The 21,810-nt window shown below is 39.3% G+C and overlaps 2 protein-coding genes across 2 annotated transcripts; one reads left to right on the top strand and one right to left on the bottom strand.

Annotated features, from left to right (window-relative positions):
- Positions 1 to 836: 836 nt before the first annotated feature.
- On the bottom strand, positions 837 to 7,497 carry plaa (phospholipase A2-activating protein). Its single transcript, XM_034136616.1, has 13 exons — positions 7,255 to 7,497; positions 6,204 to 6,397; positions 5,988 to 6,088; positions 5,666 to 5,786; positions 5,261 to 5,428; positions 4,736 to 4,871; positions 4,458 to 4,627; positions 4,190 to 4,338; positions 3,642 to 3,927; positions 3,476 to 3,553; positions 2,920 to 3,027; positions 2,581 to 2,751; positions 837 to 2,123 (listed from the first exon to the last, which is right to left on the bottom strand). The coding sequence occupies exons 1-13, from the start codon at positions 7,401 to 7,403 to the stop codon at positions 1,555 to 1,557; spliced, it is 2,400 nt and encodes a 799-aa protein (XP_033992507.1). The 5' UTR covers positions 7,404 to 7,497; the 3' UTR covers positions 837 to 1,554.
- A 948-nt stretch (positions 7,498 to 8,445) lies between these two features.
- zdhhc21 (zinc finger DHHC-type palmitoyltransferase 21) lies at positions 8,446 to 16,901 on the top strand. The gene is made up of 8 exons (XM_034136615.1): positions 8,446 to 8,528; positions 9,946 to 10,113; positions 10,205 to 10,303; positions 10,704 to 10,815; positions 11,005 to 11,143; positions 12,206 to 12,322; positions 13,475 to 13,518; positions 14,451 to 16,901. The coding sequence occupies exons 2-8, from the start codon at positions 9,960 to 9,962 to the stop codon at positions 14,581 to 14,583; spliced, it is 798 nt and encodes a 265-aa protein (XP_033992506.1). The 5' UTR covers positions 8,446 to 8,528; positions 9,946 to 9,959; the 3' UTR covers positions 14,584 to 16,901.
- The last annotated feature ends 4,909 nt before the right edge of the window (positions 16,902 to 21,810 follow it).

Below are 21,810 nucleotides of genomic sequence, written 5' to 3'. Positions count from 1 at the left end.
CAGTAGTCCCCCGTTCTTATTAAACATCCATGTTGTAGTCCGCTGTATAGAAAACTGTAGTTTCCATAGTTTCCCCACAGCAGCAGGCGCACATTTATGACCTCTGCTGGCGCATCATAAACACGTCGGATAGTGAAAGTGCAGTCGGATTCTCTAAAGTGCCGCAGTCTCTTCTCCTAAATCCTTTTGAATTCTCCTATCCACTATCCCTTAACCCCATGACGTTTCACTCCGAGGTCAAGGAATAGACGATAGGGTTAGAACTTAGGAGCTGTTTTTTTGGAGTATTCGAACGCAACCCTAGACTAGAGAATTCGAGCGGCACTTATCATGGCTGCCACTGAGGGACTTCCGGGTCATTTCACTCCGTTAGGAAGGTTCCTAAGCTAAATGGACTATTCGACTTCAGCCCAGGTATAACAAAAAAGGGTTAGTCGGTTCCGTAAGAGCCAGCATGCGGGGACCGGCTGAACAAGGTAGTGATGGGCAAATTAAGCTTTTTGTGAAGCATCGAACCACTTGTTTCGAAAATAGGTTCATTTCTCGAAGCTTCAGTTACAGCGACCTCTTAACTTTTTCTGTTGTACAGGTAGTTAGTTTTTAAATAACAAATTGGACTACATGCTTAGTTTGTCGGTGTTTTACATGCTGTGCGTCCCACTTAACACTAAAGCTGGTATTTTTGCCCTAGCATTAAAAGTGTGACTGAGATAAAAGTAACGAAGGACTTTTATTTTGAAGGGCCGCTGCAACAATAACACCTCCGGTACAGTACGCAACCTCAAAAGCACGTTTTGAATACGAGCAGAAATCTTATTGACACACGACACGAGTTATTAAAATCCAGGGGTTATTTATTATATATAAATGCCACATGAACATTTAAAGAGCTCACTCCAAGAAACTAAATACAGAAATCATATCCACACAAATACTGACTCAGTAGACTTGATTTACAGAATTATTATTTGAAAGCAAGAAATAAATCCTGAGAACCTATTAGAGCCTATTTAATTTTAAATTATGTACGTCACCTTCATTTTGTTTTCCTTTACATGGATAAAGATCTTCACCATAAACTGATGCAAAAAAGCATAAATTACTGCAGATAATTTCCATCGGAGGGATAATAATTAAGTGTGTGGTGCACCAACTCCTTTTTCTTATTAGTGGCAAATCGTTTTTTTAACCAAATAAGTAGTCTACTGGTTACAAAGTAGCAGTCAATTATTTGACTAGCCATCTGAAAAGTTAGAAAATTCTGAAATCACAATATCCTTCACCAGTTTCCTTTTGCATAGTGAATTAACTTTACAGTGTTTTAATAATATTTCACACACATTTATAATCAATTATTACATGCAGTTGCCCAACATTTCCAAACAAATTAGTCAAGGGGCTTTAAAAAGGTGGTGCAGTAATAGAAAACACAGGCTTAGCATTAATGTGTCCTTTTTTATTGCAGAACATACAAGTATTGAAGTCTCCACCACAACCGATTAAGCATAACAGAGTGATCGTAAGAAAGAAGTGCTTTTTTTCTAATCATTCACATCATTGCATTTCTTTTAAAACCAGCTTGCAACACTCGGCCACCTTTGATGGGTCAGACACAGATGAGTATTTGGAAATCTGAGAGTTGACCCCCAGGGAGCGAGCCAGCTCTCTGGCTGACTGGTCCGAGGACACGATGGTTCCCAAGGCCACCAGCAGCCGGAAAACAGCCTCCTTGTCTTGTACCGTCTCCAGAGCCCGGCTGGCCACAGACAGGCATTGGGCCTTGGCCTCGAGATCTGGTTGGCTGTGCAGGCAGCTAGCGTAGTTGAGCACCAAAGTGGCCAGGGCAATGTGGATGTTCTTATTGCAGATGCCGGCCAGGTCGGCAGCTCTTGATAGCACCGTTTCTCGCTGGGCCAGGAGGAGGGCCCGGCCCTGTCTGCCCATAAAGCAGTTACACAGAGTCCGCAGCGCCAGCATCTGGTTGGCAGGGCGACCCTCAGGGCTCATCAGGCTCAGCAGGTGGTTGCACAGCTGGACCCCCTCTGCCTCTCCGCAGAGGGTCTCGTTAACCGTCGGGTGGCGCACTGCCAGCCTCATAATGTCCAGCACAGGAAACACAATGTCTAAGGTCCAGGGGGAAAGAAAGCGAAGTTTAGTTTGTGAAAAATATTGAACCTTAAAGTGGCAGTAGACATTTTTGTTTGCCTTAACTTATTATTAAGTAAATGTTGATTGCACAACGTAATTGGCTGTTGAATAATGACAAGATTGGCGTTTAGCTTAGTTTCCTATAAGACGCGCTTTCACTATGCAATTCTGTCTGCCATGGGCTATAAACTCCTGGGAAAATGAAAGCTCCATTTACGTCACATAGCTGTGGAAAGACGTCCTATACTGCTAAGTATTTACAAGTAAAAGTAACTAGAACTAGCTTTTAAAGTACCCAGATGACATCAAATGCTGGGAGAAATCTGAAATGTTTTTCAGGTTAATCTTTTCTGATTTTGATCATAACTTGCCACTACATCAATCCAAAAAAATATATTTATCATAAATAGTGTTGGAATGCTGTGGTTATACCTTCAGGCCAGTGAGAGGCCTTCCACAGCAGGTTGATCTCCTGGATGGTTGGGGGAGCTTCGGAGGAGTTGGGCTCAGAGATGGACCCCAGCAGCCTCACCAGACTCTCCAGAGCCTCTTGGGAAAGCTTGTACTCCTGAGGGGCACTTCCATTCAGCTCCTTTATCTTGGCTGGAGAGGAAAGAACACATCATCACAGTAAGGAGGGTTTATAGAACAGGGACATTTTGGGACAATACCCATGTGACGATAAATTCATTGTAAATGTTGATTATTAAAACATTTAAAAGTTGGTGGATTTTAGAGACACAACATCAAACCCAAAGTCGAAATGCTCACCAATGATCTGCGCGGAGTTGGCTTGTTCAAAAGTCACTCCATCAGTTTTGGGGAAGTAGATGTTAGTCGACGCCTGTCTGAGAGCTGCTGAGGAGTACGCACTTCCGCCTGAAGAGTAGGGAAGAGTACGACCAATGAGTGGAAAACTCAACATTAAAAAGGGCAATATGATGATTCATACTCTTTCAGTAGAAATGTATTGTGCTTAAATCAGGATATTGTGACACACAACTACGTTGTCTTAGTTAATAATAAAAAGCACCTTCTAACTGCAAATGTTTGCAGAAAATCTGATCAATTTTATAGCTATCCATGACACTTTACATACAAACGGAAAAATGTCAAACTAGTAGAACCATTTCTTAACTTTAGAGGCCATTGTGTGAGACTTTTGACCTGACATTTTTTAATGTGTGCGTATTTGCATATTTGGACACCGGTTTTTTATTTGAAATAATATTTTTCATATCCAAGCTTGAATTCCTGGTCTCAATTTTATCCATAGTTCACACTGAGTTTTCTCATTAAATCAGACATTCCTCAGGTAGTAACTCACCTGTGAAGGGATCTGCCACACCTGAAGAAGCAATTGGGCTCGGGCTCGGACCCGACCCTGGGATGTAGCGACCGGAGCCTGTGACGAGAAAAAAATCAAACAGCTGTTAAAAAAAACAGCATCTCTAGTGATGGTCAGATTGTTAAAAAGTAAATTAAGTAAATACCTGTGAAGGGATCAGCTCCAAAGGCTGACCTCTCATCAGAAGCTCCGGGGATATACCGAGCTCCTCCAGTGAATGGGTCTCCTCCGGCGGGCGGGTTTGGTCCCACCACCTGTCCTTTGGTATTCTCTATTATAAAATGGGCTACCTGGTCGAGGAACGAGGGGCTGAGGTCGTTCTTCTGCAGGAAGTTGTGCGCCGTCAGCCAAGGGTCCTCTGCCACGTTGTAGGGAAGCTTCATGGACGGCCCGCCCTCATTCACGTCAATGGTGAAGACAAAGTCATATTCCTGAGGGGAGATCAGGAGACATTTATGACTCTTTTCAAGCTTGCATGCTTATTTCACCGTGTCTAAAATTAGTCATTAGACAGAAAGTCGATCAGCAACTCAACCTAAATATGGAGATTTGCTGCTTTTTCTTTATATTATAATTTTAAAGTGAATATCTTCGGGTTTTGGACGAAAACAAGATACTAAAAGATATCACCGTGGACATTTTTCGGACATTTTATTGTACATTGCAGCCCTTTCAATAAGTTTATGGTATTACCTTTCCTTCATACATCACACTCTTGGAGGTCGCGTTGGAGCCCCCGACCACATCTCCGATTTTCATCCAGCGGGCATCACTGACACTCCATTGATATGCCTCCACCTTATCTCCTTCTTTAATCAGACGCGTCTGTCCGTCACGATTCCCTTGAGGAAATAAGCCAAAAAAATCTCGATGTAGAAATAGCATTGGGTCTTTTTCATTTTCAGACAGAATTGAGCAATCTTGGATGTAAATATCATAACATAAATGTCTCTTTCTTTACCAGGCTCTTCAAGGTGTTCCCTTCCAGGAAGATCCTCAATTTTGATGTCTCCGAGGTCGCCCGTCTTAGGGTCAATGATGGTTTTGGCGAGTTCATCCTCAAAAGCCTGCAGGTCCTCTGCACTCGCAATGCGGTCTACGACTTCCGTGAACACACGGATAATGCCGTCACTGTAGCACAGGAGCAGAACAAATCTGAGAATCTCCATCATGTTGCGTGATTGCATGAGTCATGTCAGAAATGAAACTAGAGGAAAAGTAGAGAAGAAAAGTTCTTACCTGGCTCCAATGGCGATATCGCCGTTAGGTAGAATACAGCAGCACCAGACGGACTGGGCGGGCAGACGGATGGTCTGAGAGCACTCTCCCTGCCTCCATATCCTCACAGTCCTGTCCTCTCCCGTTGTTACAAAGTCTAATGGATAAGCATCAGTCAGAAATCAGGTTGAGCCAGCTACCATCTTACAGCAGGAACACTGGCCTTGTTTTTTCAAGTGTTTACATTTGACAGGCTTATAGAAGTCAGTCCTAAACTGATTTCAAGTAAAACTTGCAATCAAGTTGCTAATTTAGCTATTTTAGTTTTTAGTGAGGGAAGTTTGTTTGTATTTGTCTTCATCTTGTTACATCTTGAGACCACGTTGTAAATGAGTTGTATCACTTTCTGATTATCAATAAATAAAGTCTGTCAGTTAAACAAATTCCGGTTCAATAAATGACCATGGTCCTACAGTTTGTTACAAACATTACACACACCATTCTGCTCTTTTATAGGCATTTAAATATCAATATAATGGAACAAACCTTGGCAATTGGGGAAGACGGATATGCTGTAGATGTAGTTGGTGTGGCTGTAGTAGACCTGTACACACTCCCCAGTCACCAGCCATCTTCTGATACTTGCGTCGTTGCTGCAAGAGAAGAACTCAGTGTCGCTGATCACTGCCAGCCCTCGGACACAGTCCTCATGTCCTGAAAAGAGAGAAAAACAGGTTGTGTTGTTATCATAGATTTAAACCTTAAACCCCTGGGCTCCCAGAAAATGTAGTTTATTGTTGTAAAGATTAAAAAGATAAGCCAAAATTATGTTTATTCATTATCAAAGAATTAAATAATTAACTGTTCCTACTTATCAACAGCTACACTTTAGTTTTAGCACACTGATCAAAAAACAAAGAAAAAAAGGAATTGTGTCAATCTAACTCTCACCTGTGTACGTTTTCTCACAGCGACCAGCTTTCCAAAGCTTTATGGTCTTGTCTGCTGATCCGGACAGCATAAGGCCTTGTTCAGGTAAGATGACCACTGCCCACACTGCTGCGGTGTGGCCCTGTAGAAAAAATAAACGAGCAAAGGTTATAATCTGTCCCACACACCATATTAAAATGATCGCTTGTTGCAGTTGCATATATATCAAATCAACGTTGAGACATGTTGTAAAAGTGATAATGTCAACCACAGTCTATCAAAGAAAACAACATCTGACAAACAGCCAGACATTCAGAGTGGCACCATAGAAGCTTCAGCGTACCTGCAGGGTCATCATGCACTTTTCATTGAGCCACACTTTGGCGGTGGTGTCCCAGGAGCCACTTAAAAGTGTGCCAAACTTCCCAGAAGACAGAGTGCAAACTGTGGAGAGTAAGCATAGATAGTTTGCACCAGAAAAACTGAGATTTCTCGACATTATGATAAATAAGATGCCTATTAGAATGTAATCAACCTGGGAGTGCACAGCACTACTCACCTGTGTTTTTGTGACCTGTGAGAGTGAATACCGGCTGTGCTTGGTCCAGTGTGAACACACATATGTTATTATCATTTCCACCTGAGGCAATGAGTCCTCGAGGATATGTTTCACTGGGAGCGATGACGCATACGCAGGATACAAAATTGGTGTGGCCAGAAATACTGTGCATCTCTGTGAAACCGTTATCAGGGCTGTCAAGAGAGGGTGAGAGAAAACAAAGACAGTGGTTATTTGTGCGAAAACCAGTAGTGGAAGAACTACTCAGATCAATTACTATAGTGACAATGTAGTAAATAGGCGAATCTGTTGCCAGTAAAAAGTCTTGCATGTAAATTTAACATAATTCAACTAAAATAATTGCTTACACAAAATATAGTACAAAAGGTAAAATTACACAACAAAAAAGCCCATTTCACAATTATACATCAGAATAATAAGTATTGTTGGATTAATATGTAGATAGATTTTGTGTTATCTGCCAGCAGGGGATCAATAAAGTCCTAACAATAAATCATCTTTTTTTGTTGACAATATTTCGTGTTATTTATCTAAATCTTTGTAGAAACTAGTGACTGAATGTTTTTGTGTAGTGTGTGATTTAAAAAAGTACAATATTTGCCTATGAAATGTAGTGGAGTTAAAGATAAGAACCTCAACATTTACAGATCTTGAGTAAATTCGTAACTTAATACTGGAAGGAACAAGTGGTTGTCAATTTTGTGGCTTATAAAAAGTTCAGTAAATTAACAGTCCATCAATCTAAATGTGGTGGACTTTAACAGCTGCTGGGAGATGCGCGCTGTGTACATTGGGAGTTGCAGTTGAATGAATGACAAAGCTAATTTGAGTAACGTTAGCAAACCGCTCAGCTAGCTAACTTAACTGCCGTTACCAAGCTAACACTTTTGAATAAACAGCTGCAACTTTAATGGGGTTATTAATCCGCTTGCTACTGTTTTGGTTAAGTGAGGATAGGTCATTATAAACTAAACTAAAACCTCGCCGACCAACACAATTAGTTAGTGTGTAGCAGGCTAATGCTAGCTACCTTGAGTTTGGTACCCAGACTCTTCCGGTTCGGTCTCTGGACACAGACACAAAAGCTCCCTCTGGAAAAACAGCACTCGCGAGTCCCCTTACGTCCATCTCATGGCCCGGGATGGAGCACCGGAGTTTGTATGAGCTAGATGATGCCATTTTGTCCCAACAACACGACGAACTACCACAGTTGAGTTGTGATATGCGGCGTTGCTGTCAACAAACACCGGCCGCTAATGCTAGCGGAAGTAGAATTACGTCACTGTCATGTCATGCGCTAACTCTGTCACAGGAAGTAGACCATGGAAAACTGGTCTACTAAAAAAATATTAAAAGTCACAATTTCGTAATGAATTATTTATTGAGCAAAAGAAAATGACTGTAAGGGGGGGATTTTCTAGTATTCATTCGGAAAATTCTGTAGGCCTACATGTTATGGAAACTATTCACTCAAACTAAGAATGTAAAATGTTAGCATAATGCTACTTTGAAAACAAAAACCTAGGTTTAGCAGAGAGCCAATTTATATGTTTTACTTTACATTCATAAAGCTAATTCTGTAAGATGTATTATTTAATGTTATAATAATGTAATGTTTCTTTATCATCTTTTATAATAGGATTTAAGTGGATGGCCTCGAGATGTAATCATCATTTATCACCAGAAGATGGCAGCAAATTGTTTTCACTGCTGCTGCTGCACTGCGCTCAAGAGAGTCCACCGCCCACCTGTTTATCAAGCTGCCGAAAACAACCAGTATACAACAGGAAACGTGTTTTGTTCAAATAAAAACATAACTATTCCGATTCTAGCATTCATAAGCTCCCACCAAACACAGGCTTCATTACGTTTTTGAAACAAAATGTTTGTAGTCGAAAGAGGCAAATGGAATAAGATTAAAACCTAAAATGTATTTATATTTTAAGTAGTCTGTTTGACTTGTTATAGTTTCTTTACATAAAGGAAATCAAAAATAACTTCCAAAAAGTATGCTTTTTGCAATTGTTATGAAAAGTCAAACCAAAAGTAGTTTATTTATTTATTTATTTGAATTAATTGTATTAGCTATTTATGTGGCAGAAGATAATTGTTCTTCTGGTAAATTAAAAACTTCAATAATTATTTCGTAATCAGAATGTTTTATTTTGTAGTAAAAAGGAAGTGTGTTTTATTTTGTTGCAGGTGTCACACCGCTGCTCCTGTCCAGCCCACAGAGGCTCGGATGAGGAAGTAGCTACACTGATGATACGTGCCCCGAATAAGGAATAGGACAGCACGAAAAAAGTATGTATCTTTTCATTTTATTGTAGGATATCATGATTTACGGTCATTACGTTGAATTGTGTGATTTGTATATGAACATGAGGTCACGTTAACACGCTTCTGTTAGCTGACAGTGAAGCTATAGAGCCAAGCCCATCGCGGCTCCAGTGTTGTCAGCAGTATGAAGGATGGAGCAGGCGAGGCTGGCCAATAACAAGGTTATAGCATATTAGCAGGTTTATCATCAGGGCTGTCAGGCTGGGCAATATTAGCTCAAACTGATCATGTTTAAAATATGTGTAAGGTGATGTGAGGTGGTTAGGGCTGGGCTTGTTTATAGACACCTGCTTCATGACACAGTAGTAGTAGATAGTAGTAGGCCTGTGTTGACCAATTGAAAAACATGACCCAATATTCCCTCCTCAACCCATGTCAGATATCTCAATCATTCCATTTTGCTTTTGGTCAGTCATATACAGAAACATTTTCAATGCTATGTTACAATATTTAAAGCAAAATGTCACAGCTTTGATTAAATCAATGGTACCACTGATGATGATGATGATGATGATGATAGTCTTTCACACAGTGTTGGGAAGGTTACTTGTGAAATGCAATAGATAACATATTATTAATTTCCATGTAATAATTTAATAAGTAACATAACTATTAGGACTGCCTAAAATTAAGATAATAAAAAAGGGAGATGTGACAGGAGAGGTTATGAAGCTGTAGGGTTGCCGGTTCAAGTCCCCGACCAGACCTACAATATGGAGTGTGGACTGCTACTTGGAGAGGTCCCAGTTCACCTCCTGCCCTGCCGTGGTGCCCTTAAGCAAGGCACCGGACACCCCCCTTCCCCCCTCACTCCCATTGCTCCCCGGGCGCTGTACAATAGCTGCCCACTGCTCCTAGTACTAGACTCCTGGTACTAGGATGGGTTAAAAGCAGAGAACAAATTTCACTGTGTGTGCTGTGTGCTCTGCATGTGTGACCATTAAAAGAGGGTTTCATCCCTCCCAATTCTATATTCTATTCATAGGCTTATACGACAATCCCTTTTACTTCAGGAAAAGTACAACCAATTTAAAAGTTACATACAACCAACACATTGATTAAATGAAAAAAGAAGCACACAAAGCAAGCAAACAAACTAACCAGTCAATGCTATCAATCAATTCTAAAACCAAAAGAAATACATGGATAACAATACAGGGAACTATGTTACAGTTTAATTTGTAAGTCAAAAACGTAAGGCTGCAACTTATTGTTACTCTCCCTCTCTGGTAATGCAAAGGAATAATAACAATCCAGTACAACATGTATGTCAAGTCTTTCAAGATGTGTGAGGTCAGGGGCTGTTCTATCAGCCACAACCTGTCTGATATCTGAAGATCTCCTCCCAAGTATCTAAAAGCAGCTGTGTGTGTCGTTGCAGGTTTCCCAGCAGCCATGAAGCTACGACTGCACTTCGTGGTGGACCCTATGGGCTGGCTGTGTATCAGCATGGTGTTTGGGATCTGGCTCTACAACACCTTCTTCATCCCTAAACTGGTTCTGCTTCCACACTACAACGAGGGACACATCCCCTGGGCCATCGTAGTTTGTGCGTATCCTTTTTGAGACACAGATAAATAGATTAAAAAGAACATTTGTCACCGGTTGGGGAGGGAATTGACCACTGTGTATTCCCTCAGGTTATTACATCGCATCAGGACTCTGCTTGGCGGCCCTCTTCAGAGCTTCTACGGCGGATCCTGGCCGTCTTCCTGTAGACCCCAAAATACCTCACTCCGGTATGGATCCACATCCAGGGTGTCACATTTAGGGAATAGAATTACATATTTTAATTATACCAATCTTTATTGTTGTCATACATTGTAGAATATCGTCCCAACTACATATGAACACATTACAATAAAATGCTCCTTTTCTTAGAAGGACATCACTTGAAAAACAAATATAAAACTGACTGATTAAATGCACAATTCTTCCGTAGAAATATAGTCATGTGTTACAAGTAAGATTTGAATAGAGTTTTTAGCATCTGTGGGAAAAACATGCTGGCATCGTTAATAGGAATTGATAAGCATGTGAAATGGATATCAGCGAATACTTCTCATTCAGTCTGTAAATATGCTATTACTGTGTCACCTAATGATATATAATACTACAGGTGATATTTTTGTGTCACAGAGCGAGAGCACTGGGAGTTGTGCAATAAATGCAACTTGATGAGACCCAAAAGGTCCCACCACTGCAGTCGGTGTGGCCACTGTGTGCGCAAAATGGACCACCACTGTCCTTGGTAAGGACACACACACACACACACACACACACACACACACACACACACACACACACACACACACACACACACACACACACACACACACACACACACACACACACACACACACACACACACACACACACACACACACACACACACACATGATATGAGGTCATGTTTTAAATCCTGTTTGCTTCTTTCCAGGATCAATAACTGTGTGGGAGAAGACAACCACTGGCTCTTCCTGCAGCTCTGTTTCTACACTCAGGTTCTCAGTCTGTTCACCCTGGTGCTGGACTTCTGCCAGTACTATTACTTCCAGCCACTCACAGGACTAGACCAGGTACATTCTGCGGGAAAATCAGTAAATCATACCTTCATTTGACAGAAAAATGATTTGGGAGTTCACAAATTGTATTTCAGACATGTGTATCAGTATCCATTCATCATAATCCTTGTGCATCCCTTTAAATGTCTTTACAGGACAAATATAAATGCATACAAAACTGATGATATTGTTATATTATGTTCTACTTTCACAGAAATAATATTTGAACCAACTTTAGTCCTGATTATTGGCAAATGTTCATTCTTTATCATACATTTACCCATTTAACGGTGGGGTAGGTAAGTTTGAGAAACCGGCTCGAGATACACTTTTTGTTATATTCCATGGAATGCTCTTAACATCCTGATAGCAATGAATATATTAAGTGCTTTGACAAAAAATCCATAAAAAAATGTCATCTGTGGAAGCCGTAATACTGTAAAAAGCACGACCAATCATTTTAGCCGGCCTGGCTAAAATAACTGGATGGCCTACCTGCCTGTCAGCCTTCCATCTGTGCACAAACTTATCTCGTGCCCTCATTGGTCATGTGCGCGTTCGTGTGTGTTGGAGGAGGGGCTCTGTAAGGAAGTGGCAGATTTTCTTCGGTTGTGTATTTTCAAATTCTAGCGATCTCGAGCCGGTTTCTCAAACTTACCTACCCCACCTTTAAATTAAAGTTTTTGTACATGATATTTGGTTGTTATGAAAATAACAAATGTTCTCTCATAATATGGGAATAACTTTTTTTTTGAGCAGGAAACCAGACCTAACTAGAAATGTTGGTTTTAATGGGGAAATGTTTTACTCAAGATTCTTACTATCTGTTTTTTAGTGACACACCTTATTATAGACTTGTATTAAAGGAGCTGAGGTTAAACTTTAAAGTTGGAACAAAAACACACACATCAGGCCATCTGCATTAGAACAGACACAATTCTATTAAAAGAAAGGAGAAAAAGTTTCCTTTGTGATGTGAGGCATGAAGGTTAAAGTGCTTGATGCAATGCTCCATCCTGTAAGAATCAGTTGCAAAAACAAATATAAGAGATGTAGTGTTCTGTTTCCTTCCACCAGGAGAAGTTTACAACTCACCATGAACTGGCTCTGATGAGAGTCTCAACGCTGATGGGTCTCATGATGTTTGGTGGCATGAGCAGCTTGTTTTACACTCAGATGGCTGGCATCCTCTCTGTGAGTACACAGTGAGGACTAAACACTCATTATCATGTTTCAAATGACATCCTCTGCTGTGATTAAGACGGAATATTATGTATTTTCTTAACAGACTGCAGCAATTACTTCCAAGCTTATGTAAATCTTTACCATTAGTTTGTAGGAACATTCAAATGGTACTTTTTTTGCGTTATAATTGAACTTGTTTGTCCTATTGAAGCAAGTTCTGTCTTTTGAAGAACAATCGAGCAAACTAGACAGCAGCACACAAAGCTGCAGACTCAACCAAATGACATTATACACAAAAATAAAACAATCAATGCCAGTAATGGAGTGATCAATAGGAAAGAAACAAGAGAGAACAACTGGGCCCAGGCGGTGTGTGAATGTGTGTGTGCCTGCAAGTGTTTGTGCATCCTGTCAATGACAACATTTACCAGCAAGATATGAAGAATTGCATTTGTGATATTTTCCAAGATATAATTCTAGTACAAGCCAAAGTCATTTTCAAGCTTTCTTCAAGAATTTTGTCAAAGCTGTAATGTTAGAAACATCCATATATACTCAGCTTAGCTACGAAACACTGTTGGCAAGCTGTTATTTCAACACAGTCTCACAGCATTTCGTGTTATAGTCACGAAATTAATATATTGATTCGTGTTCACCAACACGATTTCGTAATTTTTTTCGTGTCACACAGAACGATTTTAAAAGCAATGTAAATAATAACAAATTAGAAGGAAAAACAGATAAAAAAAAATACAAATTTCAGTATTCTGAGGCTCTGAGCCCCATTTATTTTCCTCGCGGACGGCAAAAAAAACTCCGACATTATACATTTTAAAATAAAAGGGATAGGGTTAGTCTTAGGGTAAGATATTGAGTAAGAAAATGTGTTTATGAACCACACAGCTTCTGGTATTCCAAGACTCGACTGGACAAAAAGACGTGGTGCAGGCACGAAACATACTACCAATAGAAATACATTGCTTTTAAAATTGTTCTGTGTGACACGAAAAAAATGCGAAAATCGTGTTGGTGAACACGAATCAATAGATTAAATTAATTTCGTGACTATAACACGAAATGGCGGGAGACTGGGTTGGTTATTTAGAGGAAAGTTTCTATATACGAAAAATATCTTTTAATTTTGCTTTGCGCCCCCTACAGGATACTACCACCATTGAGAAGATGGCTCAGTTCTCAAATGAAGTGTGAGTATGTTTAACTTTGCTGGTCCCAAAGTGTCAATTATTCTCTATCTTGTTGAGAGTTAGCTCAGAAATCGACACCATGCTGGAGCAAGCAGCCATTTAGCTTAGCATAAGGAAAGGAACATAGGGGAAACAGTTACGGCCCGTCCACACAGCGGCGTGCGTTGAAGCTTGCCGGCGGGCGTGTCTGAAACTCGACCAACAACCAATCACATGAATCTCCCGCCCCTGACACACAAGCAGCCGTTTGATTGGCTAGAGCTTGTACTGGCATATGATTCGATTGGCCCAGGCTGACGCTTCTGCCGAGGCTTCAAAAGTTGAACATTGCTCAACTTTTGCAGCGAGCCACGCCAGCAAAGCTCCGCTTCGCTTCCCACAATGCAGTTCGGCGAAAAGTGACGTCACCCCATTCAAAGTGAATGGTGAAGCTTTCAACGCACGCCGCTGTGTGGACGGGCCGTCAGCCTCACTCTGTATAAAAAGGTTTTAAAAACAATTAATCTAACAGCACATATAAAGCTCACTGAAAAAGTGATATCTAATTTGACTTGTATTACCTCTGGACAAAGCGGGCTTGCTCAGGACAGTCTTTATGCTAAGCTAACCGGCTGCTAGCTTCAGCTTCTACAGTGGCTAACAAGCACATACAGGCTACAACAGAACAGATCAACAAATGTCAATAAGGAGAGACGTGCTGCAGCTTTAGAAAAAATGCCAATGAAAAGACACATAAGAATCTCCAAAACAAATAATGCAAAATAAGAATTACTAAGAACATTAGGCTACCAGAAAATAAATGCAACACAAAAAACGCTGCTTAAAAGAGAAAGACAAAACAGCTTTATGCAACTTTTCTTCCTGCTGGTCTCTCTCTCAGGGGGAATCTCAAGTTTTAACATGAATTATTTTTCTTTTGTTTTTCTTTTTAGATATGGCTCAAAGAAATCCTGGCAGTGGGCGCTCACTGAAGTTTGTGGCACTCGCTGGAAACTCCTGTGGCTCATCCCGCTCCGAAACAGGCAGCCGATCCAAGCCAGTCACCACTTCCGCACCCACGTCTAGGGCCGGTAGGTCCACAGTACCTCCTGCCTGCACAGATGGTAGGTGCTGCCATGATGAAACACTGAAAACACACTTTGAATCCATCTGCTCGCCTTCACCGTCCTCTTTTGTGCTGTTGGAGCCGGGCAGCAGGTTTGTGGATATTCTCCGCTTTTTTTCTTCTTTTTTTTGCCTTTCTCCACAAGGCCTGACAGTAAACAGGGTCAAGAAACACCTAAGGGAGTGATGGGAAAATGTTGCTTTTTTTACTCACTGTGACTGCTACTTTCAGCATTTTGAAAACACTTTTAATGGCTATTCGAAGGAATGGAAAAGCTGGCGAAAGGGACCCCTCTCAGGTTACTTTGACAAAGAGCCTTCACTACTGACCTTTAATCAGCTACAGACAGAACCAGAGTGACTGTAAGAAAGGCGTGTTTTTGTATAAAGTTTGTGCCTTGTTTCTTTTAACTATGCCATTTTGATTTGTCATGCATGAGCAGTTTTTCTATGTGTTCTTGGTGATCTTATTGTGAATAGTGAAGGGATCTGGATATCCTTTAACCTGTGATCATATGATGATTCATGAATGTTTCTCTTGGATTGTTCTCTGAACACTTGATCTATTAAGGGATGTTTTATGACGCTTGATCACAGAGCAAATTCCATAACTTGAATACTGATACATGACATTTTTATGACACACATGACAGGCCAGGTATGAAGGTGTGTAGTAGCAAGCCGACAGTTAGCACTTCACCGTGCCATGGAAAAAACGTAGAAACAACTTTATACTATCGGTCAAGGCTGTAAATGTCATAGTCAAACCTGCTGTATAATCAAGATGTTTCTCTGAGTATAATAGACATTCCACAGCCAATTAATATTATCACCTTATCATATCCTGTTGTGTAACTCTTATTGAAAGGGTTTAAGTGTCAAATGTTATCCTCAAAGATAAACCACTTTGTTTATGTTGCAAGAATAGTTTGACTTTTTGGGAAATACAATGATATCAATCTTCTCATCTAAGTCTGTATAAATAAAGAAATATTAGTAATTACTTGAATATCTAACTTTTCCTTTAACTCAGTCTATCGACCATAGCACTTACAATGCATGAGCACAAATTAATTTCTCATTTGACTAGAATTTGTGGTTTATATGCTTTTAAAGTTACGTTTTAAATGTGTCTGAATGTCTGTGAATGCATAACTTTAATAATAGAACAACAACTAGCAGATAAGTCTACATGTGGTGACACTTGACAAAACACTGATTTATGTATGCTGGTTTTGCTGTAAAGCTATAGTACTGTTTAGAGATGTTATTGAATCATTTAACAGGATATATAAGGAGAAGATGATTCATTACATAATTATAAAGCGTGGTTGTCACAGTGTGTAAAACTTGACAATCCTATAGATAAACCTGTACGTAAACAAAGCTTGCCAAGTGTGGGAAATATAACAATATCCAAGTAGTTTTAAGTGCCTTTTATAGGTGTTATTTTTACTCTCACGGTACATCATCATTATCACGTTGGTCTCCATCAAAGCCAAAGACCTGGGGAAACGTTGCAATAGTCAACAAGCATTCAGTAAAATGCATGTTTCACCAAATGTATGATGGTAGAGGTTCAATATTATGCACTGTTTTTCACACTGGTACTCAGTGAGTTTTACTGGATATATTGAAAGGAAGTCTCAATTTAAAGTTATTGTATTTATGTGTTTTATTCATATTTTAAATCAGATTGTTTGCTTTTGCACGAGTGTGTGTTGATAAGTGGTTTTTATAACTCGGATTCAGGTTCTTGTTTGTGATTTGTTTTATTTTGCGGTGGGATAAAGACTGGGCAAATGTGTATGATTGTCATATAATAAGGGGGTACCGATCACTTTTAGAAATATGTTTTAAAAGCAATAAGCATTGTGTACAAGTAAAAGCCATTGTATTGTTACAACAGTAGTGGAATTCTCAAATGTATTTTGAAGTATGTAAACTGGACAGATGACGTACTAACCAGCGTTTACTTGACATCAATACTTCAGTAACCTCAGCCAGAATTAACACTACTGTAGCTGCTTTGTGTAGTTTTACAGTTTTTTCATTTACAGTATAAGACTGGTTTGAGTTTGTTAGATTTGAATACAGAGCTGCAGACTGGAGGTGTGCGATCTGGCGTCCCCCAGGGCTCTCAGTTGGTATCTGTGCAATTTTCTTCACACTGTCCTTTTGCTGTACTCCAAATGTGTTTCAAGCTTTATTGTTTTTGATTCATACCTCAAACACTGGTTACGTTTTGTGAATTAAATAAATACACAATGAATATGTCATACATTTCTTTTTGTTTATAAATGCCTATGGAAACGGTTTAATTGTGGGTATATAAAACATCATATTCTTGTTCTATTAACTCAAAGTACAAAGTGTTTGTGGTAAATAAAATTCTCTGGTTATATTACAAGCTGTTATGACCTGGCTCAAAAGGCCACAACAAAGAGGAGACACACCATATCAACGGTTAATAAAAGATGTTTATTTAACCAAACAATTCAAATTAGCCAAATGAATGAAGTGCAACAATAAGTAAAGCATGAGGTGTGGACGTCAGTGGTATCAGTAGTGTAAATACAGGGTGAGGGTTGCATGGACGTGTACTGTATGTGTGAGGGTGTTGAGGTGCACAAAGTAAAGCAACTAAAGTAACAACAGCATATACTCAACAAAACCGGCGGCCTGTAGGGAAAAGCAGAGAGAGACAAAGAGGCTTTAAATAGCTGCAGGGCACCAGACCCAGGTGCCCTGAGTTACTGCAATCAAGGCTGGAGTTTTACATTTAAGTATACTTGACACACAATTTATAAAATCCTTCCAGCAGTTTGAATCTTTGGACATTCCCATATTGGAGAGCAATGTCTACATAGAAGGAGTAGATGGAGCGTCTTCAAAGACTGCCGACAAATTGCTTCCCTTTGTCTATTAAGTGAAGTAATCAGCCGTAAAATGTGTAACGTAATGACAGAGGCCCTCAGTCAGACATGACAAGATTGATCCTGTTCAACGCGTTCAGTACTTATCGAGATCATTATTTACCTTAGACTAGTAGCATTTAAATTAAAATAATCTAATATGTTCTGTCTTGGAAAATATATTTCCTTTTTTATTCCAAAGACTAGCCAATGTTGCAGTAAATGCCTGATTCTGGGTCATTAAAGTCAGACAGCCTGATTCTCCCAGTGCATTGTGTGTCAAAATAAGAGCAGCAGTTCAGTTCTTGCCATTGTCTCATCTTATGTCTCAGTGACGCGTGTGTAATGTGTGCATGATCCGTGAACATAATCTATGTGCATTGTCTAAAATGGTTACATGTTTTAAACATACACTGAACACACGGCCATACACACACGCACATTGTATTGAACTCGGCAACCCTAAAAGGCTGGGTGTTATAGGCATTGTACAATATAGAAAGGTCATATCACGAATATCCTAAAACATCCTGTAATCAGTTTTCCTTACATTCTGTTAGGAAACAAATAATTATATTGAATCGCAGATGTATATTATAACTTATTGTGAGAGTTTCTTTGCATAATCTGCAATTCCCTATCTTGACCAACCAAAGATGTTGATTTGTCCACAGCTTCAATAAGGTCATCACTAACTTAGTTGTGAGTCCGGGATTATGCTTTTTTATGACTGATGCTTTTGAAGGGTTGTGCTTTTTTTTTATAGATAGAATTAAGGGATGAATGAAACCATCTAATATAGTCCTGGAACAAATTGTACTTATTGTATTGTTTTCAGAACTAACATCCAAACCAGTTTTGATGACATCATTTACTAACACAAACACACCAGAGTGTTTTAATTAGCCTGGCAGGATTTTAATTAGTGAGTTTGGGCTGTGGCATATTAAAATGAAAAGAGTCCTGTGCAGATAATAGCAGTCTGCAGCGGCCTGGGTTAAATGTGCTTCTAATCTCTGGTAATGGTTGTTCAACTGGACTAATTAAATAAGTGACCACCTGCTACTCTTATAGTCTATGACATCTGGCTGAACAAAAGAAATAATTAGCCACATGCTTTATAAACATAAACTATATGCTTGCATCAGTTATCTCTCAGATACGAGGCTGTTTACCTGTCTGGGTTTGGAGTTAGTGGCTTGGCGTGTTCTGTGCCATTTCGCCAAGCCTAGACACGGATTAAGTCTCGAAGATATGATTTATGATCGGATCACAAATTATGGGTTTGCATGATCATTTTTAGATTTCCATCCATATGGGCCATTTTGCTTACACGAGTTGGTGATTATAGGGTCATCCCCAAAGATCAGTTATGCTTTACTTAGAGGACTTTTTATTTATTTAGTGCTTCAGGTAGGATCCAAAATGTTTGATAATCAATGTTTTGTAGTAGTGGTTTTTCTTATCATTAAGGAAATGCTCTTTTTTCATGTAAATAATGCAAAAAACAATCCAATCTGCTTTTTCAATCTTTAAAACGAGTGTTTCTCACAGACCTAATCTTGGGTAGAAACGTTGACATAGTGAGAAACTATTATTGTCTTCGTTGTCACTGTTAATAAAGGCATAATTAGATATTTCAGACCTCAGTGAGTCATAGTGTGTGTGCTTCCAGTAGCAGGTGTCTGCTACGTTCCTCCATTTTCAGCTCCGCTGCTGAACTTCCTGAAAAAGGAGGTATTGATTGGCGTATTGATTTTCAAATAAGCTCACATTGTAGAAAGTAGAAATCCAATTAAAAATGTTGAACTTGAAACAGTTAATCCTATCAAGACGATGAAATGTATCGATTTTACGCTCAAAATCAATAAGGTGCACAGATCGGCCCTGAACGTTTCCTTTCTCAAAAAGAATGGAAGACACATTTCAGGACAGCTGAACGATGTCACTGATTAAGACATTTAGACTGGAGGAATTTACTTGTAGGGACTCCTATGAACAAAAATATAAAACTTAAAAAAATGTAATGGACTTGTTTGGGATACACTGCTTTCAAAACCAATGGTGAAATATGAAACATCTATTATCTCTTATTAACCATGCATTACAGCCAGGGTCTTTATACAGAAGTAATGCTTAAGTTTTAGTTGTAGTCCTCTGAAACACAAGTTTAAAAATATTGTTTATCAGCAGTATTCATAAAAGTGGAAGAAGTTATTAAGTCACATGGTGATAAAACATTGTTAAATATGTTTTTTGAAGTGTTAAAAACGGCCCAATGCTGGAAACAGATCAATATGGTTCTTTTAAAATGTGAAATTAGATTTTGTTACAAGAAAAGCCGAACAAATGCATATAACCATGCGAGGCCACTTTATTTATGGAGGACGTTTAAATGCAGAGGTGGGTCCAGGGAGCTGTAGAGAGAAGTTAAAATAAAACAGTAAACTGAAACATGTATCAACAAATAAGATAAAATACCGAAATAAAGGAAATAAATAAATAAAAAGGTTCAAATAGTATTAAGGATTTAGACTAATTTCTCCTTCATGCTGACATTTGTCTTCCTCGATGGCTGCTGAGTGTCTCATTGTTCTCTGCGTTTAACAACCAATTAAAATGGCCAGCTCCTAATTAGTGCTTTATTCAAGTCAGGTGCACTGGAAAGGTCAGCTGGGAGCAGTCAATTATTAAAGGCAGCTATGTATTGCAATCAGCGGTAAGGCAAACATACAGCAACATCTTCACAGCAGGTGTATCATTCGAGAGGTTAATCTTAATTTACATCAAATGTCTATAAATTATCAATTGTATTCCGTTCAGCAACTTCTGTTATATATGTGTTAAAACCTACAATAAAGTCAATTGAAGCTCTTTATTGTTCAGCATTAGCACAGATTTTTTTCCGTATTTGTTGTAACTAATGCTAAGTTACTGTTTGTAAATCCACCCACCTTCTCTGTGGGGAAATCCAGCTGCCTCGGAGAGGAGGAGAGGAATGTGGCAGGAGAGAAAAGCTCTTTTCAGCTGGACTTCAGACACATGGAGATTTACTAGGGCACGCCAAATGTCTTTATTTATGAGTAAAAAATAACAGATGATCCCTGACACTGAGGGGAAACCAAAGCAACAGGTCTCTTAGCTTGATCTACATGATTGGTATATATATTGAACCAAATTGACATTGAGAACATCCATTGTTGATAAATCCTTATCAACAATGTTAAGTGTTAATGTCAAAAAACATTACATTGTGATAAATCCTCATCAACAATGTGCAGAAGTAATATTATAAATAACTAATCATTTGAAATTAGCTTTGTAAATGTACTAAATGTCTGTACTAAAGTCAAATGTATAGGTACTTGTACTTTATTTGAGTATTGCCATTTCATGCTTATTCATACTTCTACTCCACTACAATTACAATATTGTACTTTTTACTCCTATCCATATATGTTACAAAACAAGATACTTTGAAGGTTGGGATTATTGATATAAGATATCATTCTAATGAATTATGATGTACTTTTATGGACACAATAATAGTACACCTGCATTATAAAAAGTAATTAAATGTAGGTCCACCTTTACCAGCTGCTAAATTAAAAGTATGTAGTGGTTCTATGAGTGTTATAACGTTATTCCTGAAATGCATACTTTGAGACTTTAAGTATATATTGATGCTAATACTTTTGTACTTTAACTAAGTATCAAAAATGAATGCAGCAGTTTAACCTATAATAGATTATTTCTACTGCTTTTTCTTCAGTAAAGTGACTTCTCTCACCCGTGGGCAGTGATCTGAAGCAGCTCCTTTGTGGATACCTCCCAGCTCTGTTAGGGGGGAGAAGGGGGAGGTTGTTGTGGGAGGGGTGGTGAGGGTTGCAGGGTCACGGCTGTCTGTAATCACCACAGTCAGGTTCAAGTCACTGGTCAAGTTGTTGCTTATTTTTTTTTTCTTCTTCTACTTCTTCCCTTCCCATGATGCATCATTGTGAAGGCCTGGCCTCCGGGTGGCACAGCATGCTTCCACTGCCTCCTCTGTGATTAGGTGTCTCTTCCTCCACATGACAGGCGGAGCACCGGGATGGCTGGGACACTGACGGAGAGGTCCATTAAATGGCAGCTTTGTTATGATGTGTCGGCGAGGACCTGGTGGATGGTGAGTGGAGATTTTACTCTTCAATCTTCCTCTTAAAATCCCTTTTTGTTAAGAACATCACCAAGCAAAATCATCTTGAAAACAAACTATAACTTCATGGTGACTTCT

The sequence above is a fragment of the Trematomus bernacchii genome, unplaced genomic scaffold (assembly GCF_902827165.1).
Source record: "Trematomus bernacchii unplaced genomic scaffold, fTreBer1.1, whole genome shotgun sequence".
Classification (NCBI taxonomy): Eukaryota; Metazoa; Chordata; class Actinopteri; order Perciformes; family Nototheniidae; genus Trematomus; species Trematomus bernacchii.
This window is presented reverse-complemented; position numbering and strand designations above follow the sequence as displayed.